General features: G+C 45.0%; 1 protein-coding gene across 8 annotated transcripts in view; it reads right to left on the reverse strand.

Annotated features, from left to right (window-relative positions):
• TTC7B (tetratricopeptide repeat domain 7B) overlaps positions 1-25,072 on the reverse strand; it is a 240,435-nt gene that overhangs the window by 86,695 nt on the left and 128,668 nt on the right. For all 8 annotated transcript variants that reach the window (XM_036842602.1, XM_036842601.1, XM_036842604.1 and 5 more), the window contains 6 exons: positions 15,076-15,159; positions 13,967-14,071; positions 12,062-12,179; positions 9,778-9,835; positions 3,562-3,634; positions 866-1,026 (listed from right to left, as the gene is read on the reverse strand). In XM_036842602.1, the coding sequence (XP_036698497.1) occupies positions 866-1,026; positions 3,562-3,634; positions 9,778-9,835; positions 12,062-12,179; positions 13,967-14,071; positions 15,076-15,159 (599 nt within the window). The remainder of the gene's footprint in view (positions 1-865; positions 1,027-3,561; positions 3,635-9,777; positions 9,836-12,061; positions 12,180-13,966; positions 14,072-15,075; positions 15,160-25,072) is intronic.

Here is a 25,072-nt window from a genome sequence, read left to right on the forward strand (position 1 = left end):
ACTGCTGACCCCGCCACTTAGACAATGAGAACCTGCCAGCCTGCAGGACTGTTTACTGTTTCTGGCCTCTGTGTACTGGTTACTAGGCTACTCCACTGAGGATAAAATGAGTAGCCCAAAAGACAATGTCCTTCTCAACAAAGCCTAATCAACAGGCCCGGATTCAGGGATTCAGAGGGAAGAGGTGAATAAGCAGACAATTCCAGCACATGGCAGTTTGTAATGACAATTCTTAGGTTACGAACAAATACTGCTGATTGATTTAAGGAATTCCATTTCCTAGAGAATAAACCTAAGACACAAAGAGGTCAGGTATCCAGATCAAAGTTGCCTAAAATATAGTAATCACCTGGAACTAATGGGCGTCCTTTATGTAATGTGGGACAAACAAGCTATAAAGCAACGTTTCCCAAATTTCAGTCATTGGAGTTTGTTCAGCATAGCTTTTGCCATATCCATGTATATTAATATTTCCCTTTAAATTCACTTTAAAACAACTCATTTAAAAATTCTTAGTCTGCCTCTGAGCAATAATTTCTATGAAATCATACTTTGATAGGCAGCTGTATTTTCTCTAATGTACGTTTAAAAATGCATAACTATTAAAATAAAAATGTTCATCCGTAATGCATTTAAAATCATCTTGTATGCCTCAAAGGTACACATTGGGAAAGAATGGATAAAGTACTTCAACTCAGGTTGACCTGCCAGACTACGTTTGTTTCTAAATATCATGAAAAAACAAGAGTAAAGGGGATTCTGTACTATTTACCACCAGGATGTGCATGAAGGACTTAGATAGATTGGGAGAAGAAGTAATTCAATACCTTCTGTATAAGGAAAAACCAAGTCCAGTATCACTTACATAAAATTTTCTGGATATTCACTCAGGGCCATGTCAATGATATTCAGAGCATCATGGTAATGCTTTTGTGCTGACAACAGGAGGGCAAGGAGGTGCAGGGAATTGGCATCATCGCCTTGAAGTTGAAGAGCTTGGCGGACATACCCCAGAGCCTCTGGTATCTGGTTTAAAACAAAACCAGAAAGAATTTTTAAACACACACACACACACACACACACACACACACACACAGCCACCATTTCAGTATCTGATTCTCTGTAAATATCAGGAGTTGTTTCACCATGTGCCACACTCAGATTTTAAGCCATCTTCATGGCAGCCCCAGGATATTAACCACAAACACAAAAACAGAGGTCCCCTTCAAGCAACAGTATGACTAACGAAGTGATACAAGAGACTCTGTTTCTCAGTATAACTGCCAATACCAAATCGTTTACTTCTCCCTAAATAATTTGTCTCTTTTTCCACAAAACTGATTTACTTTCGATTATGCCCAAGATAATTTCACTCTAAATGGGGACACATAACAAACTGCCAGCAGTTTTTATTGGAATGAAACTGACTTAGCTGAACTGTTCTGATTTTTTAAGTAGTACTGAAATTAAAGTGCTTGATAAGTTTCAGAACCTTAAACAGAGCTTTCCAGAGGATCAGACACCTGTGATTCTTTTCAAGTCCCTTTGTCCTGCATCTCCGTTAGACATCAAGGAACTATGCAAACAAACTAACCAACCCCACACCTTTCCAAACTACAATCCAAAGGAACTCCACCCAAGAAACAAACTGCAATGCCACATACAGAGCAGGTGTATCCAAATTTAAGTAGGACCAGATACAACCTTAATCTTCAAAATCCAACAGCTCTTCAAGACTTTCTTCAAAATCATCCAAGCACAAGGGTGGATAAAATGCATACATAATGGGTATCTGAACACCCGAGATTCTGTGCAGGTTTAACAGTACCTAGGGAGAATTAGAACCTGAAGCTGGATTTCGAAACAGGCTCAAGACTGAGGCATTGTTTCACGGTCGCCCCAGGGACTCCTTTCTGTCTCCCTTCCAACTCCGGGCCCTGGCTGGACCTCTTCTCAGCTCTCCTGCTTCTTCCCAAACCCTCAGTAACCTCACTCCTTAGTAGGAAACCGTGACTTCTGTCTTTACCAAATCTATTCGTTTTCCTCTCCGAAATACCATTTTTGATGGATGTAAGTTTAAAATGCTGGTTACAGAGGCTTTCTGTTTTGAGCCGTAGAATCACAGCTCATCACAGCGGGAAGAGATCATCCGGCCCTACACGCCACTTCACTAAGGCTGCTGCTGCACCCAGAAGGTTCCATCTACTGCTCCCCTCCCCAGGGGGACAGCCTGCTGTGTGAACAGCACTGGTATTCTGGGAGGGTCAAAAGGCAGGTACACTCATGATATCCGTTTTTAGGGATGACTAGCGTAATCAGGGAAAAACTGATACAGGGTGCAAAGTGAGGTCCTTAAGGGCTAGGCTGACTTGAAGGAATTCGAAGCTGGTTCCTTCATTCAATGAGTATTAGTGAGGGCCTACCACGTGTCAGGCAGTGTCCCCGCTGCCAGGGCAAAGCAATGATGACAGACGTGGGTTCCTGCCCTCAGGGAACCTAAGGTCTAGTGAGAAAGATACTGAACAAGAGAGCTGGGCAAGAGGAAGGAGAGGAGCAGCCTGCTATGGGAAGGGGGCTTCAAGGAGGAGGCGAGCGGAGCTCCTGGAGGAGGAGAGAGACCGGACGGTCGGTCACCAGCCCACAGCTGTCTCCGCAGCAGCTCGTGATCAGGCCAGCTGTGAGCCACACAATGCCAGGTGAGAGGACCTTTACAGATGAGCTCTCTTGGTTTCCTTGGTCCCCAGGTCGCCAAGGGGAGCCGCTTCTCGGCACCATTCCCTGGCCTCCGGGAAGTCAGATACATGCGGACAGCCCAGGCCTGCCAGGGGAATGGCATGTCTGGGGAACTGACCTTCGATTCACTCTCCAGTCAGCACTTAGGAATATGCTGGGGTTACCACCAGTGTCTTGCACGTGGTGGGCAGGCAGACCTGGGGCCAGAGGCTCCAGAACAGCTGGGAGGGGACGGGAGGGTATGAGAATGGCAAAGGCAGCTTCTGGAAGCTACCACTGGGAAGATGAAGACCAACAAAGCTTGCCCCTCCAGCAAGGAGAATACTGTCGAGTCCCCTATTTCGAGGAGCCACTGTGTGTAACTGTCCATATCTTCTACGTATTTGAAAGGAACTGGTCTCTTTTGTCTACACCCACTGGCATCTTCCTGTCAATCACCGATACCCTTATGACGACCAGGCCCCAGCAGCGACTAAATCCCCACCATGCAGCTCACCACTGGGCTCTGTTAGCAAGGGACAAAGGCTCTCTGAGGACTCCTCGGTCAGGGTATACACCATGGGCTGCATCCCCTGTTGCCATCCGACCCCAGGTGGGGCCCTCCAGATGTGCGGATTTAATCTCCAAAAGCAGAGCCTGCCTGCCTTGCGTCTTCACAGCTGATGCTCCAATTGACCGAAACACCAGGGTCTCCGCTGCGAGGAGGCAGTGTCCTCTGAGAGTCCCTGGCTCCAGGTCGGCCTCAGGTGAAGGAAAGCAGGTCAGCTACTCCCTCAAACTGTATCAAGACAGAACAGGCACCAAGTGTGGGAACATTGGAGGACTGACCTGTCTGGAGATGGCAAGCTGCAGAGCCAGGTAGAAAGCTGCTTGGTGATCTGTAGGTGACAGGCTGTGGGCCCTGAAAAAGTATTTGCGGCTATTAGTACATGAGAGAGGCCATTTTTATTTTCCATGTCAAACAAGTATTCCCATTTGTATTTTTATTTATACCAAGGCCCCATATTTTTTTAAAATTAATTTTTATTGGAGTATAGTTGATTTACAATGTGTTAGTTTCTGCTGTACAGCAAAGTGAATCAGTTATACTTATGTCTACTCTTTTTTAGATTCTTTTCTCATATAGGTCATTACGGAGTATCGAGTAGAGTTCCCTGTGCTATACAGTAGGTTCTTATTAATTATTTTACCAAGGCCCCATATTTAATTTAACTATTTAATGTTTCACTTAAACTCTTCTCCTCTGTCCACGAACAAATGGCATGCATGTTTCCTCCTGCCACTGTACATGGGAATGACACAGGAGCACGTTTCTGTTTTGTTTAGCATCTGAAATGGCAGCCAATGGGCCTTGACTTTGAGAAGGAGCCTGGGGTTGAAGAATCCACAGGCCCCGAGGTCTGACCTCCCCAGCAGACGCCTCCCTTGGGCTGAGCAGGAGAGGTCCACGTGTCACGCTGGGACACGGTGAGGCTGTGAGCATACTTGGCAAGGCGACGGCTGCTTTGGTTAAGTTTTGGCTTGGTCTTAACACTACTTTATCCAAATTTCTGGATTTCAGAGAAACCATATGAAAATCAAAGGCCCGGCTTTGCTTGTAAAATGAGGTTTTGGTTTTTTGATGAACTATAGAGAGAAATGGAGGATATTCATTCAGTCTTTTGAAGCTTCTACTAAGTTCCATGCAGTTTAACTAATTACATGCAACCATGACATGTAAGACTTTGTGGCCAGACACCAGACTTAGTCTATCAACTGGCTTTTGACACCAATGGGAAGAGGCTACGCTGGCCTCCTACTTGATGGCAGACATGTCATTCTTGCTTTTATGTGGAAGTCAATTGTATCTTGTACCACAAGCAACTCAAAATGTGACTGTATACGAGACATAATTCTGTGTTTAACAGTCTGGTGGGAAGACAAAAACAAACTTTTACTTTCTTTAAAAGGCACTATGGAGCAGACTAATTACAAATGGTGGGGCCCAGATAGTAAACAAACCCTCAGGCTGTTCTGTCAACATTCTGTGATTAAGGGAGGATCTTCTACGAGCAGAAAGCAAATTCAAGGTGAAAAAGAAAGCCAAATCATCATGGAGTCAATTGTGGCAAACATGCCAAGGATGGATTTCTACAGTAATAAGGCCTTTTTAATGGAACTGTCTGTTTGCTGTGGGCAAAAAGGCTAAAGTCTTCTGAGTGTTTGCAATCCAGAAAATATGTGAAGTCCAACAATCCGGGGCATTATTCACGCAAATATGGTAGCTCATGTGTGGGACTGGGGGGAATTAGCGGGTGGGGGGGGTGTCCTCTGTCCTTTTTTTAACCTTAAGAGCAAAACTCCCATCCCTGGGGAATCTTCACTAGTAAGCTTGCCTCCAGACACGGCCTTATGACTCTTCTCACTTTAGTCTAAGAGGCCGAGGCTGAGGATTTGCCTGTGTTGCCCTTTGAGATGTCTTATTTCTAGCAGAGGCCTACTCAGCATGCCCCAGTTTTTATTACTTGACAGGCATTGGTTTTTCCATGAATTTGTACATCAAAGAGTATTTTTCTTTGGTGTTCATAAAAAGTGAGATTGGAATGTCATGGTTTCTGTCTCTTCCAATTATTCAGGGAAAATGAATACAAAATGGATTATGAAGAGACTTTGAATTTAGCATTATTTATTTTATCTCATCTTCTTTCACAATTAAACCAGCTTTCTACAACCCTCAAAAAGAATTCCACAGAGCTGTAATTTTCTCAGGACAGTTTAAATTTTTTACAAATGAAGTTAAATCAAATCATGGTTGTTTCTACCCAACACCAACCAAGTGAAAAGCTGACAATGGTCTGGTGAACTCAGGGTGTGGATAAGAATAGTTCTAACCAAAGGCCCTACCTTAGCCTGTTCAAATGATTATTAACTGTTAGCCACAGCACTAAGAAACAAACAGAAGTTCTAGAAATCGTGGCATCACTGGGGTACATTAGGACAACATTGGAAGAATCGTCAACTTGGTTAATAATGAATATCCAACAGCCAAATTTCTAATGAGGCACAACTTAAACATACACATTTTAAAAAAAACCTTATTTCAATAATTTGGCTAATACGTTAAACTGGCCACTTTAGCCTATGAAAGAAAAAAGGAAACATGGAGATGCTCAAAAAAACTAGAAAAAGTGCAAGATGTTCATCTCAGGTAGACTCCAGAAAACGTGCTCCAGTTGTGCAGGAAAACTTCAGCAGCTAGGCTTCCTGTGACAACACCACATTTGTATGCCCACAGAAAATGTGCTTGACAGAAATCATCAAGCAATGCAGGTGAGAGGAAGGACATTAGTGATCTTGAAAACTGCAAGCCTGCTGGACTCTGTACATGAATTTAGAGCAGTGCTATGAACCCCATTCCCATGCTGTGAGCACCTGGTGAGGCTGCTAAGAGAAAATCAGAGACCTAAAAAATGTCACTACAGGGATGCTCACAAAGTGCTTCCCTTGTCAAAGCACCTCCATACCCATTAATTCCATTTTTATTCCATAGGAAAAGAAAGAATTGCAAGACACTGGCCCACTGAGGGCACCCATCTATCCACCCATCCACCCATCCATCCATCTACCCCTTCATCTATCCATCCATATATCCAACCATCCAACCACCCACTCATCCATCCACCACCCACCCATCCATCCATCCACCCATTCACCCACCCTCCCATCCATCCATCCATCCACCCATCCATCTATGCATCCATCCAAACATCCATCCATCCATCCATCCATCCATCCACTCACCCATCCATCCATCCATCCATCCATCCACCCACCCACCCATCCACCCACCCACCCATACACCCACCCACCCATCCATCCATCCATCCATCCACCCATCCATCTATGCATCCATCCAAACATCCATCCATCCATCCATCTATCCACTCACCCATCCATCCACATTATGCAGTACCTACTGTGATGCCAGGCCCTGTGCTAACTTTTAGGGAGCTTGGAGATGAATAATACAAGTGCCTTTCCTTGAGGAGCTCCCCCCAACACCACAGAGGGGGAGACCTAAAGGATCATTACAGTGCAGTAGGAGCAGCGCCCTGAGAAGGGTATGCCAGACTGCTACTGGAGTGCATGGGATGGGCCTCCCAGATCACCTGGCTAAAACTTAGACTGCCCTGAGGTCCACCCCATCATTCTCCTAGACTCTGGCTCCAACATCCTCTGGAGCTGAACCAAGAATACAGAGACAGCTGATCAATTTTGACCCTGGTCCATTAAGACATGTACCTTGTAACAATAATAACTACAATTTATGAAGCATCTACTATTAAGCATCTTGTTTGAGAACATCAAGCAAAAGAGGTAAAGCCAGAAGTGAAATTCCGAGGCCTGGTCTCTCCACCATATCACCCTGCTGCCTTATTTAGCCAATTCTCCTTGAAGTCCCCTTCAATCCTGATTACAGTAGACATGGGATTAGTATATCATTGTGTTAAGAAAGAAAAGTGCAAACCTGGTTAAATCTATTACTCAGGGACCTCCCATTACTTACACACATAGGATGACCCACTTGTCCTGGTTTGTCCTGTATTTTCCTGGTTTTTGCACTGAAACTCCCACATTCTGGGAAACTGCTCAGTCCCCAACAAACCGGGCTGGCTGGTCACTCCATACCCACAAAACATACCACATTCAAACTTAAATTCAAGCTAGGAGTGGGAGAGGAAAATAAAAGTGAGATTGTGAGATTGTGTCCCTTCTACCGCACTGAGTGATAAACACCAGTGACACCACGCCACCTCCTCCTTGTGGAGCAGCCCGGATCCCTGCATGCTGGGGGGCAAGTCACTGAGACATGCGCTCGACTGTTTCCAGCCTGGCTTTTCTCTGTAGGATGTGAGAGCCCCCAGGAGCCACCACTGAGATCAATACAGCATCTTAGAAAGCTTTGCAAACAACAGTTTTTCTTCACTATAATTTTGTACAGGACATACGAATCGGTTCAGCCTCTTGGGCTGAGCTCATGAGTGTACGAACAGCTGAGGGTCTCAACATTAAGATGCAATCATGCAACTGGGATGTCTTCAAAAACCACCTCTCTGAATCCAGGAGAGAGCAAACCTTTTCGAATTCTGACTCCAGTCATAATTGAGTTAATTTTCCACACGCTATATCTGCAACCTCAGCACTTTTTGAGATACACCGTTTTCTTTTTAAACAAAATTTGCTAAACAATAGTATTAACAGAATTGTGGGGAGAAGATTTAAAATATATAGTAAGAAAATATTTCTCATCCAAGTGATTTTTAAATACTCATTTACATGTAAGAAGTAATACAAATCCTTCTTATTTACTTAAAATCCTTCCCTTATAGATTTTTGTATAGTACACTAGGATAGTCCTAGTTAATGTGTACTTGAAACCAAATATTTCTATTACTTTGAAAAATATCCTTAAATACACATAAACAAAAATTTAGGTTAGCTTTCCCCAATATAATCACGTAGGTTAGTAGGATTTTATTCCTCTTTATTCCCATATGAACTAATATCTTAAAAATCCCTTTGAATTAGAAACTAAGCAAAAGAGGAACAAAAAGAAATTCAGGCCAATGGAACAGCTGTTATATAACATGAAGTTATGAATTCTGCGGCTCAAGGCAGACCACCACCATGGCTGTTTTTAGAGAGCCAGTAAGACGAGCTGATTTAAGGAAAGTGAAACAGTGAAACAGATGTAATGACCACTTTCTTAGGCATCCATGTGTGGGTTTTACAAACTAGGACTGGAAAATTTAAAACTCCAGATCATTTGAAATGGAAATGCTTTCCACACTCCGTGCTGAAGAACATCAACAAAAACTTAGCACAGAGATAGGAGGTCTGTTTGCAGCTGTCAGTTGGTACCTTCTGTCATTAACCAGTCTGGGACTGGCAACGTGAAGGAGCTATGGGCAAACCTGCTAGGAAATGGAAAGAAAAGAGATGAAAGTGTTTCAGACTAACTGAAACCAAGCGATAATGATTTCGTGAAAAAAAGGAGCATGTACACCGTGACAAATTCTCAGGTAACCCTCGTTCTGAGGAGAGAAATCTAACAACGGTTATCAGGTATTGAGAGGCCCTCGTAAAACTTTTGGTTAAGTAACTAAGTTTCTAATATAATTCCAAGAAATCAAGTAACTCAGATATATTTAAGGTGACAGGATCAATACCAATTTTAGATTGGACATCATGGGGCTATACTTTCAGACAGTGATTCATGTTAGTGATTTATTATGCCTGCAATAAGAATAAAATGAGGGAAGTGTGGTGTAGTAGGTACCAGAGAAGCCAGTCAGCGTCAGAGACCTTGACCTTCCTGACTTCAATAGCTACAGGACTCTGGCTCTTCATCCCTGCATCTCGGTCCCTCACCTGCAGTGAACACACGACTTGTTCCATCTACCTTACTGGTGTGGGGTGAGGATCAAGTAAGGGGTGTGAAAGGGCACTGGGACATGCAAGCGTTCTCTAATTATAAGGCCTTCTCCTAATTTCATGGAAGGTACAGTGATGGAGAGAAGCGTAAGGTATTATGGGAGCATGGCGGGGATGGAGAGGCCTGGGGCCTGCCAGCCTGACTGTCTTATAAGTATTTCAGAGACTGCCCTAAAATCTGGCCTTTTCATTTTGTAATATAAAAATCTGCAGATTGACATGTTAAAAAAAAAAAGGTTGCAAAGAATGATCCTTTCTCTAGATGATAAAAAATGTCTTTAATAAAAGGAATCATCTCCCTAGACATAAAAAAGTACCTCTCTTAGAGCTGAAATCGCTTTATTAGGAATGAATAAAATGTGCCTGAATGAATAAACAGATCAAGAATGCAGATTTACATGGCAACAAGTGATGCAGCAAGTTTTATACTGTCTGTTCGGTACTCGAGAGGAAAGACTCCCAGGGGTAAAACACTGTTTACATAATCTTTATAAATATCTCTTCTTTTTATACTTATCATACTTTGGTGTCATTATGTACAGCCGAGTGAAAAGATGAACTCCCACTCACCTCTGAAATGCAAGAAGCGCCTTTCTCTGTAGGACCTCCTGCATCCCTCGCAAAGAAGCTAAGAAAAGGGTTCAGTTAGTCAGTGGCATGGGAGATCAGGGAGTTTCTGACAAATAGAAAACTCATCACAAAAACTAAACGTTTGACTGGATTAAGAGCAACAAATTCTGGGAGCTTATGTGCCCAGTCCTGTCCCAGGCACTGTCGAGGATGGGAAACGAAGGCCGGGTCAGCCTGAGGCCCTTGCACTTGTTGGGCATAACTGTGGAACCATGCCAAGGCGAGAGTGGGAGTTGGCTGGTCACTCTTGGTACCCCCAGGAATAGCAGCCTGTCTTCAAAAGACCAGCTGGGAACTCCAGAGAGGAAAACATTCTCAAGGGCAGGCATGTAATTCACGGGTGAAGAATGGCTCTGCCAGAATGGAATAGAAGAGATTCAAGCACCAGTGGGTGGATTAGATGGCCTTCCGAGTTCCTTCTGGCACCGAGAACCAAGGACACTAGCCTGATGCCATGGAAGGCCAGTTTAATTCACGGTGGCAATGGCTAGGACCTTTAATACCTTGATGTGAACACCAGGGACAGACCGGGCAAACCCAACACTGATACCGGAAAATCAGCTCAGCACTTCCCCTGTAGACAGCATGTGAGAAATGCCACCTTAGAGTCTTGTAGAAACTAAAAAGGTACTTTTTACTGGGACAACAGAAAAAGTCCTAGAGGAACCTGTTTATGGCTGCACCTGGAGATGGTCCTTATCTAACAAATCCAACATGGCAGATCCCATCCTGACATCGCTCTGAGGATGGTGGAAGGCTGCCCAGAGCTGGATGTAGCTGTAAGCCATGACTAACTCAGAACAACAGTGAATGAGCTAGAGGCACCCAGAAAGCTGTCCCAAGTGAACCATGGATACAGATGAGACCCAGCAGGGTCACGTGACTCTCCCAAAATTACAGGGCTAATTAGGTGTAGAGTTTCAACTAAGAAGTTATATGGATAAATATATGGTATTAAATTTACCCTTCACTGAAAACCTACTATAGTTAAAAAAATGTTCTGGGTATTGCCAGTATATCAAGTGTATATGAAAAATTAGCAAAAAAATCTATCATTGAAAATCAGTTGATATGCAAAACTTCTCCAGGGTCTTTGATATTTTAGGGCAGAGGAAAGAAAGATTTGGGGTAACATGTAAAATAAACTATAGCAAAATTACAAAGAAAGCAAAAGAAAATGAGTACCATAAAAGTCAGGGTAGTGTTTTCTCTTAAGGGGGCTTGTGATTGGGAGGGGTACGTAAAGGGCTCCCAGGTAGCTGGCAAGGTTCTATCTCCTAAGCAGGGTGGTGCTTATAAGAATATTTTCCCTTATACTAATTCACTGAGTTGGACAATCATTTTTGAGATTTTTTTTGGTATTTGTGTTACATTTAACAACAAAATGTAAAAGGAATAATAGAAAGAGTTCAGAAAAACAATTTACCAATTTACCCTTTCTGCAAACATATAATTGAAAACTCATTAAGTATAGAAAACATAATTAAGATTTTTTTTTTTAGCCGGAAGCCCATCCACCAAAACAGTAAATACATCCCAAACGTGTAATGTCACTGCACATGCTATGAGCCGCTATACTACACATGTACGTATCTGTGAATTAAAATGTGCAAATGGGGACTTCCCTGGTGGTCCAGTGGTTAAGACACCACGCTCCCACTGCAGGGGGCACGGGTTCGATCCCTGGTTAGGGAACTAAGATCCCACATGCTGCGCGGCACGGCCAAAACATAAATAAATAAAAAAGTTGTTTAAAAAAAAAAAAAGTGCAAATGGAGAAGGGGCAGGTACTGATAAATCAAGGGATGCTTTCTGGAGGAGGTGGGCCCTGAATGCTTCTACATTCCTAGCCTAAGACCCAACATCCCTCCACACGGGGAGAGCTCAGGCCAAGCGCTGGGGCAGAGTCAGGTGAAGGCCGGGTGGGGGGAATTCTCTCTCAGGGCCCTGCTCACCTCACTCCTCGGGACAGACCCCTACACCTGCCAGCTGGGCACCACCAGCACAGTGCACCTGTGAAGAGGGCCTGGAAGCCGGGGCACGGGGCCTGCATTTCTTCCCTTCCATTCTCCGACCCGTCCAAGCAAAGAGGACAGCGGTGGCAGGTCCCCACGGGACGGCACACGAGGAACCAGCCATGTGCCCTCCTGAGACAGGGGATGGGCCCGTCCTGCAGTGCAGACTTGGCGGCTCCCCAGCTCCCGTGGGCAGGGACTTCGCTCACCGTCAGTGGCCTGCAGACTGTACGTAAGCCCCAGGGCCAGGTAGCCTTTGGCCTTGAACTCTGACGTCTTCTCTCCCGCATCAACGACGGTTTTGGCAAACTTCTCAGCCTCTTCCAACTGAAAAACCAGGTAAGTTAAAAACAACACCAACATCCTGCAGAATTTCTAACATGAGTTCCCGTAAGCATCTGCTGTCCTAAGCGATTTCTGATGAGTCACTGTGAAAATAACTCCCAGATCTTCCAGTTCCACTCTGGTGATTCTGTTTTCTTTATTTGAGCTTCTCAACAGTCCTCAGGATTCCCACCTTGCCTTTTTGCTTTAAACCTTTCCTTATTGCTTTTTTGCCCTCTTTTCCAAGGTCACTTCCATACTTGGTGGGGCTCTTTGTCGTCTCTATTTTTCACTGATTGGCTCTGTAATTAGATTGTGCTAGGTATTCAGAAGTTATATATATACGTATGTATAATTTGTAAAGAATAAAGTTCTTGAAATACTTTGTGCTTGGGTCTTTCCTTTTTTGCATGACATAAAGAATCTTTTAGGCTTGGATTCTCTTTCCCACAAGCTGTTAGAAATTTCAAAACTCCATCTATTTATTTTACAATACACCGCACACAGACCTCGCACTGGAAGATTCCAATGGGAAAAATGTGCACCTGTAAACTACACCCACAATAAGACCTTTTGCACAACTCACTAGAGGCAAAAATAATAAGATTTGCTCCTTCGGGGTATGGTAAGTGTTGTTGTTATTGAAGCTGGGTGATAGTACATGGATGATAGTTGATTATACTCTTTACTTTTGTGGTATTTGGAAATTTTAATGATAAAAATGTAAAAAAAGTACAGAAAAGATTTGTTATTCTCATCTTGTAAAAAAGAGTCAGGTTTATGTTAGGCGTTATGGTGATGAACGATGCCATCGCTGGAAGGAGTGTGGCAGAGTCACAGCTGGAAGCTGGCATTTTCAAAACCGAAAGATTCGGTCCACTGCTCCGGCCACTCTCGGAGCCTGCCTTCATGTCCCCTCACTTGCCACACCAAAGTGTTAAAACCTGCACGGACCACACAACACCTTCACGGCTGTGTTTCAGGTGAGAGCCACATTTCAAAATGTGTTTTTTCTTCCACACTTTCCCAAGAAAAATTTGACCAAAGTAGGACACTTTCTTCACAATGTTTACTTTCGCCCTGCTGCGTGAGAATAGATGGAAAAAAACGAGCAGCAAGGACCATAATGGTAAAAAACCTTAGCCAGGTGCCTCAGTCTTTTGGGCAACTTCTTCTTATCACTAACCTTGACATGAAGTTAGAGAAAGACATTAAAACTCCACCGTATGTGGCGATCATCTATACATCGTCAGCGATTGTCTGAGTTTTCTAGTTTCTGCTCAAACAGTACATTTTTGAGGTACTACAACTGTTACAAATCAGGCTCTTCCCAGATTCAAAGCTGAACAAGAACATTTGAAGCGGAAAGACTCTGTGCAGGAAGAGGAATGAAGGAAGTTGGGATTACACATGAGCTCAAGTAGAGGTTGACTCTTGGCTTTACAGAAAAACTCAGGCTCTCCTAAGAGGGAATCACTGAGTGACATAGACTTTTTCAGTCCCATATGACTTGCATACAGGATGCATCTGAGTAGGAATTCCAATTCTATCTTACCATTTCTACTTTTGAAGCACATTCCCATGAAAAAGAAAAACCTGGAGTTGTAATGATTCCCCGAAGTCCTTGGGGTGGGGTTGAGGCCTGAGGAGGGCTGGAGCCCAGGCCAGAAGCCCGGGGCTCTGAACAGCCTTGCTTTTGTGTAGCTGATGAACTGCTACTATTTCCTGTCTGCCTAGGAATCAAAAGGGTGGCAGCCCCCGCACACGCGGAGGGCCCCAGCCCCACTCACCCAGTGGAGGGAGCCCACGCACAGCTTTGCGGCCAGGAGTGGGATGGTGGCGTCGTCCGGCTTCAGGCGGATGCACTCTTTCAGCACCTTCACCGCGCGAGCAGACTTGGCAAAAGGAGATCATTTCTGTGAAACTCAAAATTTTTGACAGAACCAAACACTAAAGCCTTCCCAGTGGCGTTTCTGGTTAGGATACCCTCTTAATGAGGTTTTCCAACTTTCACCCAATGAAGCAAGGGCCTGGGGATGGTGATAACCTGAGCTTGGAACTTTGGGGGGACCGGGGAGTAAACTGTGGTTAAAACAAGTGAAAACGCTGCCCCAGAATCCCCCTACTTTTATTCCCTACTTGTGTAGCCATTGTAAAAGTAAGAAAAAAAATAAAGACAGTGGAGGTTTACGTTATTATAAAAAAGAAACTATCCAATTTAAAGCATACCATTCAGAATTGAAAGCATACCACTCCACTTAGCCCAAATAATCTTGTGTCTCAGACTTTACAATTCACTAAAGGGCCCAAATTAACAAGAATAACAGTGGCTATTATCTTTATTGAGTGTGTTCGTTTTGGGGGTACTATGCTAAACACCTTGTGGGTATCATCTCACTACCTGATGACAATTCTATGAAGTCGGTACCACTTCTCCATGAGACGGAAGAGGAAGCTGAGACACTAAGTGACCTGCCATCGGTCACACGGCTTCGAGGGCAGCACCAGACCTCTCTCTCCACAGCCCTTGCTTTCAACCAATACCATACACTGCCTCATATTACGTCTTGCTAAAGATAATTAGCAGATTTCCCCCGCCAGGAATAGTTTACACTCTCAAATGAGTGAAAGGGGTCAGTGTGAAGAACTGACCTTAGTTTAAGCCACAGCTTCAGATAAATAAAGTTACAATGACTAGAAAAAGGCAAGAATTCCAAAATTTTCTTCTCATTGATGTGTCCATGTTGGCCACAAATAATTAAATTCGATCGCTCATTTATAAATGACCACAGGACAGTTTCAAATAACTGGTGTAGACATCTACCAGGCATCACATCATCCCATGAAATTCAAGTTAACCATCAACACAGAGGATTGCATGTTCCAAAGGGAGACTCACTTTTCCAGCAGCCATGAGTGACAGAGCAAACTGGTACCAGAGGTGGAACTCCTCAAAGGCAAACTTCATGGCTCTTTCTAAGCACTGGTTTGGAAAGAAGAACAAATGCAGACAGGTAAGAATTGCCGGTGTCGCAGCCGGACAGGTGTGAGCTTGCGTCTGTGCACACTAAGAGAAGTCCTACCAAATCTGCTTCCCTGGAATGCTTAAAGCACCCTCCTCCTCCTCCACCGAACCCCTCCCGAGGAGCCCCCCGAGGCACCCCACTGGGCCAGAAGCCGGGGACAATCCACCGTTGACTACAACACAACCCTTGATCCCAAGTAGCTTTTCATCCAGTACAGGCAAAGAGGCAGGTACACAAACTACTCAATACAAGGTCCCAACTGACAAGCGCCCCAAGAGGAGGAAACAGAAAGTACTGTGGGAAAGTGGTCACGGGGTTCAGGAATGGCATCCTGGAAGACTGGTACTTGAGCCGGTTTTGTTGGATGAGAAGGGAAAAAAACACAGCTATGATTTGGAAACGGTACTCCAGGAAGAGGGGGGACAAACAAAGACGCGGAGGCACGAAAGAGTACCCTTTGACGTGCCCATGACAAGTGGTCCAGTATAAACCCAGCTGAGGGCACGGGGGCCAGAAGGCAGGCGCGGCTGGGGCCACGTCACTGAGAGTCTGACGTGGCGGCTCCTTGTCTGAGTTGTTCCATCTCCCTCCCCCTCCCCAGCTTTGGTTCTCCCTCCTCTGTGCTCCCAAAGTTCATACCTGTGTTAACGTGATGTCTTCACCTGCCCCACCCCAGCCCAGCCCAGCCCAGCCCAGCCCAATCCCACTCTGAGAAACTCTCCAGGGCAGAGATCCTGGCTTCTCTGTCTCCTCAGTGCCCTCCCCGAGGCGGGAGATCTACAAACGCAGGTCACTCAGTCAATGAGGAGCCTCTGGTTTCTGCACAGAGTGACACGACCACGTCAGAACCTAAGGAAGATCACGGGATGAGGGGGGTGTATGACGAGGGGGGTGTATGACCAGGGTGGATGGAGGCCAGGAATAAGGCGGATAGAATGGTCCAGGGACTTCAGAAACAAGGACAGAAGCAAGAAATGTGTCTGAATTAGAATCAGCAAGGAAGGGCCACCCAAGGCAGGAGCAGGTGGCTGGTGAGATGTAGGGAGTGAAGGGGGCCCCCAAAGTCTCCGGCCTGCATACCTGGGAGCAAAGCCATGGCACAGAAGGTCTGTGTATGCAGGTGTGTGTGTGTGTGTGTGTGTATTAGAGAGAACGACAGAGAAAGAGACAGAGAGAAAGAGAGAATGGGGAGGCAACCTGAGGGGAACAAGCAGGCAGAGAAGAAACTGCAGAGATGAATTAGAAAGCCAGGCCCCTGGAACAATGGGCCTCTCATGTAAGGCCTTCTCCCATAGAGGCAGGTTCCATAAGATACAGAGGAGAGCCCGGTAGGGAGCTGTCCTGCTCAGCCACTGTTTTCTCTCTAAAGATGGAATGAGGTGGTTGCTGGGAGGGAAGAAAAAGAACAGGGCTAAGAGTTTTTTAAATGAACAGAAAAGCTTTAAACAAGAACAAAAGCTTCAGCCTGAGAGGACAGAGAGCTCCCATCAGGGGCACCTCAAAGACTGGTGTGGATCTGCAGTGGCACCTTCGGCACCATGTGGCCACTTGTCTCCAGTGACGCTCCATGCAGCCCGGGAGCAGAGCAGGAGGGCAGGGGGGTGGGTGCTGAGGATTAATGGATGGACAAGGAGGGGGGGCCAGGGGGCTGGGGCTGAGAGACAAAGGAGCCGCCGAGAAGGTGACACTGAAGGTCACGATACAGGTAGAGTGAAGGGGTGAGAGGAGAGGAAAGAATTCCAGAACTTTAAATGGTAGTCACAGAGAAAGTCACAGCAAATATTACGCTGGCTGGTTTACTGTGAAAACCTGCCCTAAAAAATATATTAAAAAGCGAAGTATAAGCAGTCGATAAGCCCATGCTAATGATGGTGTAGGATGTAAAACGGACACTTGTTCCCTTATTTTGATCACACTGGAAACACACGTAGTCAAAAACTCGGGGGTGGACATGTGACTCCATCCTAGACCAGGATGTTGGCAGAAGTTAAGGGGAGGGCATCTGCAGTTGGCATACACTTTGCCCTCAGCCCTGGTCCTTCTTCCGCCCGGGACACAGACTCAGTACTGGAGGTGGGGCAGCCAGGAAGTGAGAAGCATGAGGACAAATGCTACTCTCTAGAATGACTGAGCAGAAAGGGAGAAGGTGCCGGGCCTCTGATATCATGAGATGCTGCAGCTGCCTCTCATCAGACTTCCTGCCATGGGGAAAAAATAAACTCGTATTTGGTTAAGGCACTCACTATATGCTGGTTTTGTTAATTACTTCTGGATACACCTCTCACTAATAAAAACACTGAAGAGCAGAGCTGGGATCTGAATCTGTCCCCAGAGCCCTCTTACCTGCTCTGCTACACAGATGAGCAACAAGAAAGCATTACTGTGCCTTTAAGGAGCACAGTGGGTGTAAAAAGAGGAAAGCAGCTCACTGAGAAGATCAAGTGGGCAAGATGGGGTGGTGCGGGAAGACTTAACCCAGGTGTGGGGTGGCATGGGCTGGGAACATGTGGGGGAGGACAGGTATTAAGGAGAGAACGCCAAGTGGTGAAAAGCCAACAGTGCTTGGAAACTGATTTAGGGAAGGGGGATGAGGGATGATGAAGAAGGAAACAAGAATGATGATCACAGAATTAGGCAAAGGAGTCAGTATGTGGAGAGAAGTAGGTAGATGATGATCAAAAATGAGGTTTGTTCTACAGCTCCACTCAAGTAATTCATTGCAATACAACCACTAAGCCCTTAAATATGTGCACAGAGACATTTAAAGGTTTAAGTGCTTTTCTGCCTCCTTTGGTGAAGAAGAATGATAAATATCAACTTCTTTCCTGATAAACAAAAGGAGCTCACAGCTGAAACAGTCTGTTCTGAATCAGAAAGCTAGATCCTATAAATAAGTGTGCATCCTTATTTTCTTTTGTGACAAAGGCTAACATACTCATATCCTCAGTGAGAAACATTCATGGAAGCCTAATTGGTATAGGGCTCCATTCCAGGTGCTCCAGGGAAATACCAGCCCTCATAAAGAGTAGACTCAGAATCGTGGGGCTACCAGGGAGCTTGGGAAGCATCTAGTCGAAGTCTCTTAACGGAAGGGACATTTGTCATTTTGGCTGCCTATCGCCTCAAAACTCTTCTGTTGGGGCTTCCCTGGTGGCGCAGTGGTTGAGAGTCTGCCTGCTAATGCGGGGGACGCGGGTTCGAGCCCTGGTCTGGGAGGATCCCACATGCCGCGGAGCGGCTGGGCCCGTGAGCCACAATTACTGAGCCTGCGCGTCTGGAGCCTGTGCTCCGCAACAAGAGGGGCCGCGATGGTGAGAGACCCGCGCACCGCGATGAAGAGTGGCCCCCGCTCGCCGCAACTAGAGAAAGCCCTCGCACAGGAATGAAGACCCAACACAGCCATAAATAAATAAAAAATAAATAAATAGATAAAAACAAAAAAAAAAACTCTTCTGTTTATTTTCAGGCAGGGGTTGGGGTAAGGACACCGTAGATAAAAGGGGGACAGACTCTGCTTTCCAGGTGCCAAACCTAAGGGTGAATGAAGGAGGGAAGCGACTGGAGTGTGTCACGTGACCTGAGCCTGGCCAGTGAGATGCTCCTACCAGCGAGCTGCATCCAGAGGTCTGGGCAGGGGGACTGGCCGTTGGAAGTTGTTTTCCGTGGCCAGGCCTGGCGGCCACGGTAGCAGCTGGGTTGGTGGAGGCCCTCCAGAGTTAACAGTATCCTCCCAAACTGGGGCAGGGGGCTTGCCTCCTTAATTCCTGCTCACCCCTGTTCTTTAGCCTTCTGTGGATCCTGCGTGCTAAACGGTATGCATTGGTAGATGCATGCCTTTTCTGCCTGAATTAACAAGTCGGGTCTGTTACCTACAACCAAGGCTCTGAAGGTGCACCCAATCAAATGCTTCAGGCCCCTCTGATAGCGCCCCCTACCACCCAGCCCCCAACAAGTAGTTGTACTACTTCTGCCTGAGAACCTTCCAGAATAGGGAATTCATGACCTGTACAGCAGCTAGAAATAAAGGATCACCACAGATTAAGTGTGTGAATTTGGGCAAGCCAATTAACTTCTCTAGACCCAGATTCCTCACTGTAAAATGAGAAATATAATAGTAATTAATGTAGAGAGTTATCAGGAAGATTAAATTAGTTAATACATAATAAGCAACAGGAACAGTACTTCAGATACAGGCTAGTAGGTGCTAAAAAAAGGTTAGCTATTACCTAAAATTAACATTCTTATATTAAGAGAGAAAATGGAACATGACATCTATCATTTTACCCAAATTTAATATATGAAAATTCAAACGTATAATACATTATATCAGAAATAATTATTTACTTTACAAAGCGTTTCCTCATTTTAGAAGAGGATTCAATCTGAGACCCTTGAAAATAAAGTACAACTTTATGGAACCAAACTGTTAGAATACATGTTTATTATTTCCTTAATAAGTGGTATGGACTAAAAGTTTGTGTCCCCCCAGAATTCTTATGTTGAAACCTAATCCCCAATGTGACCGTGTTAGGAGGCGGGGCCTTTGGGGTTGATTGGGTCATGAGGGCGGAGCCACAGAGAGATCCCTTGCCCCTTCCGCTGGGTGAACAGCGGGCAGTCTGCGACCAGAAAGCGGGCCTTCACCAGACATCAAATCTGCCAGTCATGATCTTGGACTTCCCAGCCTCCAGAATTGTGAGAAATAAACGTTTGTTGTGTACAAGCCACGCAGCCTGTGGTATTTTGTTACAACCGCCCAGACTCGCTGAGACAACAAGCTCTTTGCTAACACTGCAGCCAGGTGCTCTTCTAATTGCTTTACAAGAACTGCCTCGTTCGCTGGTCCTAATGACCCAACATTAGGGTCCAAGCAGGTACTGTTACATTTACAGAGGAGGGAAATGGAGCACAGCTCTGCCATGTGACCATGCAGGGTCTCAGAGAGCTGCGGCAGATCCAGGATCTGCACCCAGGCGGTCTGGTGCCAGAGCTGGAGCGCTTATCCATAGCACTCCACCGCCTCTGAGACGTTAATTACAGATAAGCCACTCCACTGATTGGGCCCACCCGTACTGCATAAAGCGAAGCATAGCTAAATAAAAGCCTCCTAAAAATGCCACATGTTCCCTGAAATATTTCCGAGATTCGACAATATTTTTTACTGCTGAGGGGCCCTCGCTCCTGTGTCCTCTTGGGGATCCCTGAAGCTCTGAGGACTGAAGCTCTGCAGAATTTTCAGGAAACTTCACAGATCCCAGAGATGTCCACCAGCACCACAGTGGCCCACCTCAAAGGTGCACAATTTGACAAAGATGTACACAGGCCATGGTTTCCTCTACACTGCAGATCTTACTCCTCCCAGCTCGGACCCCATTCTCATAACTATAACTATCCACATCCCATTATAAGCCGTCGGGGTGTCATAAAGAGAGTTAGGAAATGCAAACCAGCAATTACAAATTAACCCTTCACCCCAATTCAAAAGTATTTGCGCTCCGGCCTCAGAGCCAATGGCTCTGTCTTCCTGTGGGCTCTCGGCATGCTCTATACAATGACGGCAGCTGGCTCTGAAAAAGTGCCCAGACAGCTCCAGATGCTCCTGGAATCCTGACGCCAAGCGTACCGCTAGGCTATGTAACACGTCCTCCCCTATGTTCCTGTAAACACTGAGATTATATAAATCTCTAAGCACTCAGGTCGACATACCTCAATCACAAAGGAAGCGAATGCACCGAAGACCAAAGGGAACTTGGGGTGTCACTGGAGCATCTGCTATCCACAGCCTCTGCCCCTTAGACTAGGTCTTTGCTCACCCCAATTCTGTTTGGCTATCCCTTTTAAGCACCTTAAACACACATGTATGTGACAGAGTAAAAATTTCCAGTTTTTTTTTCTTCTTAAAAATTTTTATTATTACTATTCCTGTTCTCTGTGAGTTAATTGCCTTTGATATAAATAAGTTTGGTGATAAAAAATTTTTATTATTGAAAAATTTCAAACACAGACAAAGATAGGGGAAATAGCATAATAAATCCCCATGTACCCTTCACCCTATTTCAACTACCAACTCAATTCTCAACTCTGTTTCATTTATATCCCTACCCATTTCTCCCCAACATATTATTTTGATGCAGATCACAGATAGCATAACATCTTGTCCATAAATTTAAAAATTCCAGTTTTAATGAAGTAGGGAGCCTGGGAACAGAATATATGCTATAAAGTGAGATAATTCACATTTCAATAACGGTTCCAGTCTAAAAGAAGTACTAATGAAAATGGAAGAAGATGTAGGTGTTGCAGGATGGAGACAGACGGGAGTGGGGTGCATATAAGAGGCGGCTTCGGCCCCCCAGACCCAGCCTGGCTGGTGGCTGGAGAGGAAGAGCAGAGGCAGCATGAGGTCGAGAGGAGACCAGCGTGTGCTGACGGCAGCGGCTCTAAGGCCAGACTGCCTGAGCTTAATCCAAACACCTCATTCACCAGCCAGAGGGTTGTTATAGGGTTAAAGGAAGTAATACGTGTAAAATGCTTAGAAGAGTGTCTGGCACAGAGTGAATGCAATAAACATGCTACTGCTGATATCGCTTTCATGAACCAAAGAAGTAGTGGATTCTGCTGCAGGGCTAGATCTGCAGTGAGGAGCCCTGGGAACGGGGCTGGGGTGCCAATGGAGGGCAGAGGGAGAGCGGAAGGGAGCCCCTAATTGGAAAGGGGGAGATGAGAGCGGGCCCTTTTCCACTTCCAATGTCCAGAGGAGAGACGGCAATGTGGGCCTGGGGAGAGGGACATGGACTCCAGATCTGCAGATCCCTGAGTCACCCACACAAAACAGCAGGTGACATCTCCAAATCATCTCCCTTACAAGAAAAGATGATGGATTTGGCAACAGTATTATCTCTACCAGGAAAGACAGGCCCATTTGCTGTAATCAGACTACTGCCACCTCTCTCTAAATCCCAGATAACATTCATTTAATACCAAGAATATTTGGTAGAACAATAATTAGACTCTAACTGGCATCCTAATCATTTGAGTGGTAGTCAAAATGTCACTTCCAAAAATGTTATTTCCTCTTGGTAGCAAGAGCTCATCCTTCCCAGTCTCCTATTTTGGCTGTTCATAAACCAGCCATCTCTGAGGGGGCTCCAGGGATGAGAAGTTCTTCTGGCAGAAGAAAAGGATTTAGCAATTACCTTCCTGGTATGCAAAGCCCAATTACACGAACTGGGTGCATGGCAGTGACAGCTGTACGATACCACAAGCAAGGAAAAGCCAACGTCTATATTTGGAATTCGACGGTGAGATTCAAAAGCCCATGGGGGAGGGGGCAGGAATAAAATAATCAGATACCCCTCAAATTTAGCCTGGAGGGGAAGTCTAAAATTCATCACTATTAAAATAGAACAAATAACATAGAGAACTGTCTTCATTATTCACCTTTGTGGACAGGTTTGCCATATCCTGCAAGTTCTCGTAACCTAGATCCTTCGATTGATTAGGAAGGTTTTCTTTTCTACATGGTGTATACTTAATGAATCAATTAATAAATGTAATTCCTGGCAGGTGTGTAACAATTTTTAAAAATTTAACATGGTATATGAATAATATTTCATTTCCTTACTTTAACGATGAAAAACTATCTAAGCAATGAAAAACTATCTAAGCAATTTAGACATTTTGGACCATTATCTTAGACCCACAGATTGATATAATCAGAGAGCGTGTTGACCTTTGAGATTATCTCGTCCCATTCTTACTTTACTAAGTACATGGAAACTAAGACCCAGAGAGAGGAGATAGGACCGGCCCAGGGTCACACAGTGGAAGCCCTGAAATTAGAAGCCAGGTCTCATGATGCTCAGGTCAGAGCCCTTATTTCTAAATTAACTGCATATAAAAGTACAAATTAAAGCGGAGTTCGAGAGATCTACTCTCCAAGGAGTCTGGGGCCAGGAAAAGCTTCTTCTAAAAGGCAGGCTGATGGGACTCTCAGCTACAAATAAAAGTCCTCCTACCCAGTTTTGAGAAAACATAGACAACACCCATCAAGGCTTGCTCAAGTTTTCTCCCCTTAAACTGGAAATAAAATAGAGCAAACCCCACATCCGTGCCTCCGCTTCCCGTTTCTCTTTTTGCCCTGAAACAGCGATACGGCTCCAAGCAGAGGAGTGTCAAACCTTTATTACTTCGGCAAATGCTTAAATTAGAGGCCGACGCTGCCTCTGGCCATGGTGGGAGGAGTAGAGAGTGGGTTGTTTTTCAAAGGTCACAGACTTTATTACAGACCGTGAACGCTGGACGCCACCCTCCGGCACGCCCTCCCTTCAAGGATGTGAAGCAACTGGATCAAGTTTGCACAGTGTGTAAAGGGTCGCCAGGTTTCTGCTCAAATACCGCTCTATCTGCTCTTTTGCTGATGTAGCCCTTTGTTATTCTTACAAAATGAATTCCTAAATTCAGGAAATGGGCATTTCATTCCTCTCCCTCCTCCCTCCCCAACTGCCCTCACCTTTTGGTCTTAGTTTTCAGTCCTCCCCTGGCTCTGGGCACCAGGGACTTCAACCATGGTTGCCCCTTGACACACACAAGATGTAGGGAGGGAAGTAAGGAGTCCCAGGTGCTCCCTACAGGTGTGTCTTACACAAAGTAGGTGTTCAACGAATGCTTGAATATAGGTCGAATGTTAGGATCCATTCTTCTGGATGTCCTTTAAGGGGGGCAACAGACAAATCTTCATGACCTTGGATTTGGCAATGGATTCTTAGATATGACACCAAAAGCAAAAAAGAAAAAAATCAGTACACTAGACTTCATCAGAATTAAAAACTTGTGTGCATCAAAGGACATTATCAAGAAAGTGAAAAGACAACCTACAGAATGGGAAAAAGTATTTGCAAATCATGTATCTGTTAAGGTTTTTATACACATTAAATAAAGAACTCCTATAACTCAACAACAAAAAGACAAACAGCCCAATATAAAAATGGGCAAAGGGGACTTCCCTGGTGGTGCAGTGGTTAAGAATCCTCCTGCGAACGCAGGGGACACGGGTTCGATCCCTGGTCTGGGAAGATCCCACATGCCGCGGAGCAACTAAGCCCAGGCGCCACAACTACTGAGCCTGCACTCTAGAGCCCACGGGCCACAACTACTGAAGCCCAGGCGCCTAGAGCCCATGCTCTTCAACAAGAGAAGCCACCGCAATGAGAAGCCCACGTACCGCAACGAAGAGTAGCCCACGCTCGGCGCAACTACAGAAAGCCCGCATGCAGCAATGAAGACCCAAGGCAGCCAAAAATAGATAAATAAAACAATAATTTTTTTAAAAAATGGGCAAAGGTCTTGAACAGACATTTGTCCAAACAAGATACACAAATGATGAATATGCACGTGAAAAGATGTTCAACATCATTAGTCAATAGGCAAACTCACAATGAGATACCATTTCACACCTACTAGAATGGCTATAATACAACAACAACAGCAAAAAAACAAAAACAAAAAATAAAAGCGTGGGTGAGAATGTGGAGAAACTGGAACACTTGTGCCTTGCTGCTTGGAACATAAAATGGTGCAGCTGCCGTGAAAAACAGTTCGGTAGTTCTTCAGAAAGTTAAACATAGAATTACCATGTGACTTGGCAATTTTACTCTTGGACATATACCCAAAAGAACTGAAAGCAGGAACTCAGATACGTGTACACCTGTGTCCATCACAGCATTATTCACAATAGCCAAAAGGTGAAAACAATCCACACGTCCATCAACAGACGAATGAATAAACAAAATGTGGCATATACACACAATGGAATATTATTCAGCTATAAAAAGGAATGAAGTTCTGATACATGCTATCAGATATATTATT

The sequence above is a fragment of the Balaenoptera musculus genome, chromosome 2 (assembly GCF_009873245.2).
Source record: "Balaenoptera musculus isolate JJ_BM4_2016_0621 chromosome 2, mBalMus1.pri.v3, whole genome shotgun sequence".
In the NCBI taxonomy this organism is placed as follows: Eukaryota; Metazoa; Chordata; class Mammalia; order Artiodactyla; family Balaenopteridae; genus Balaenoptera; species Balaenoptera musculus.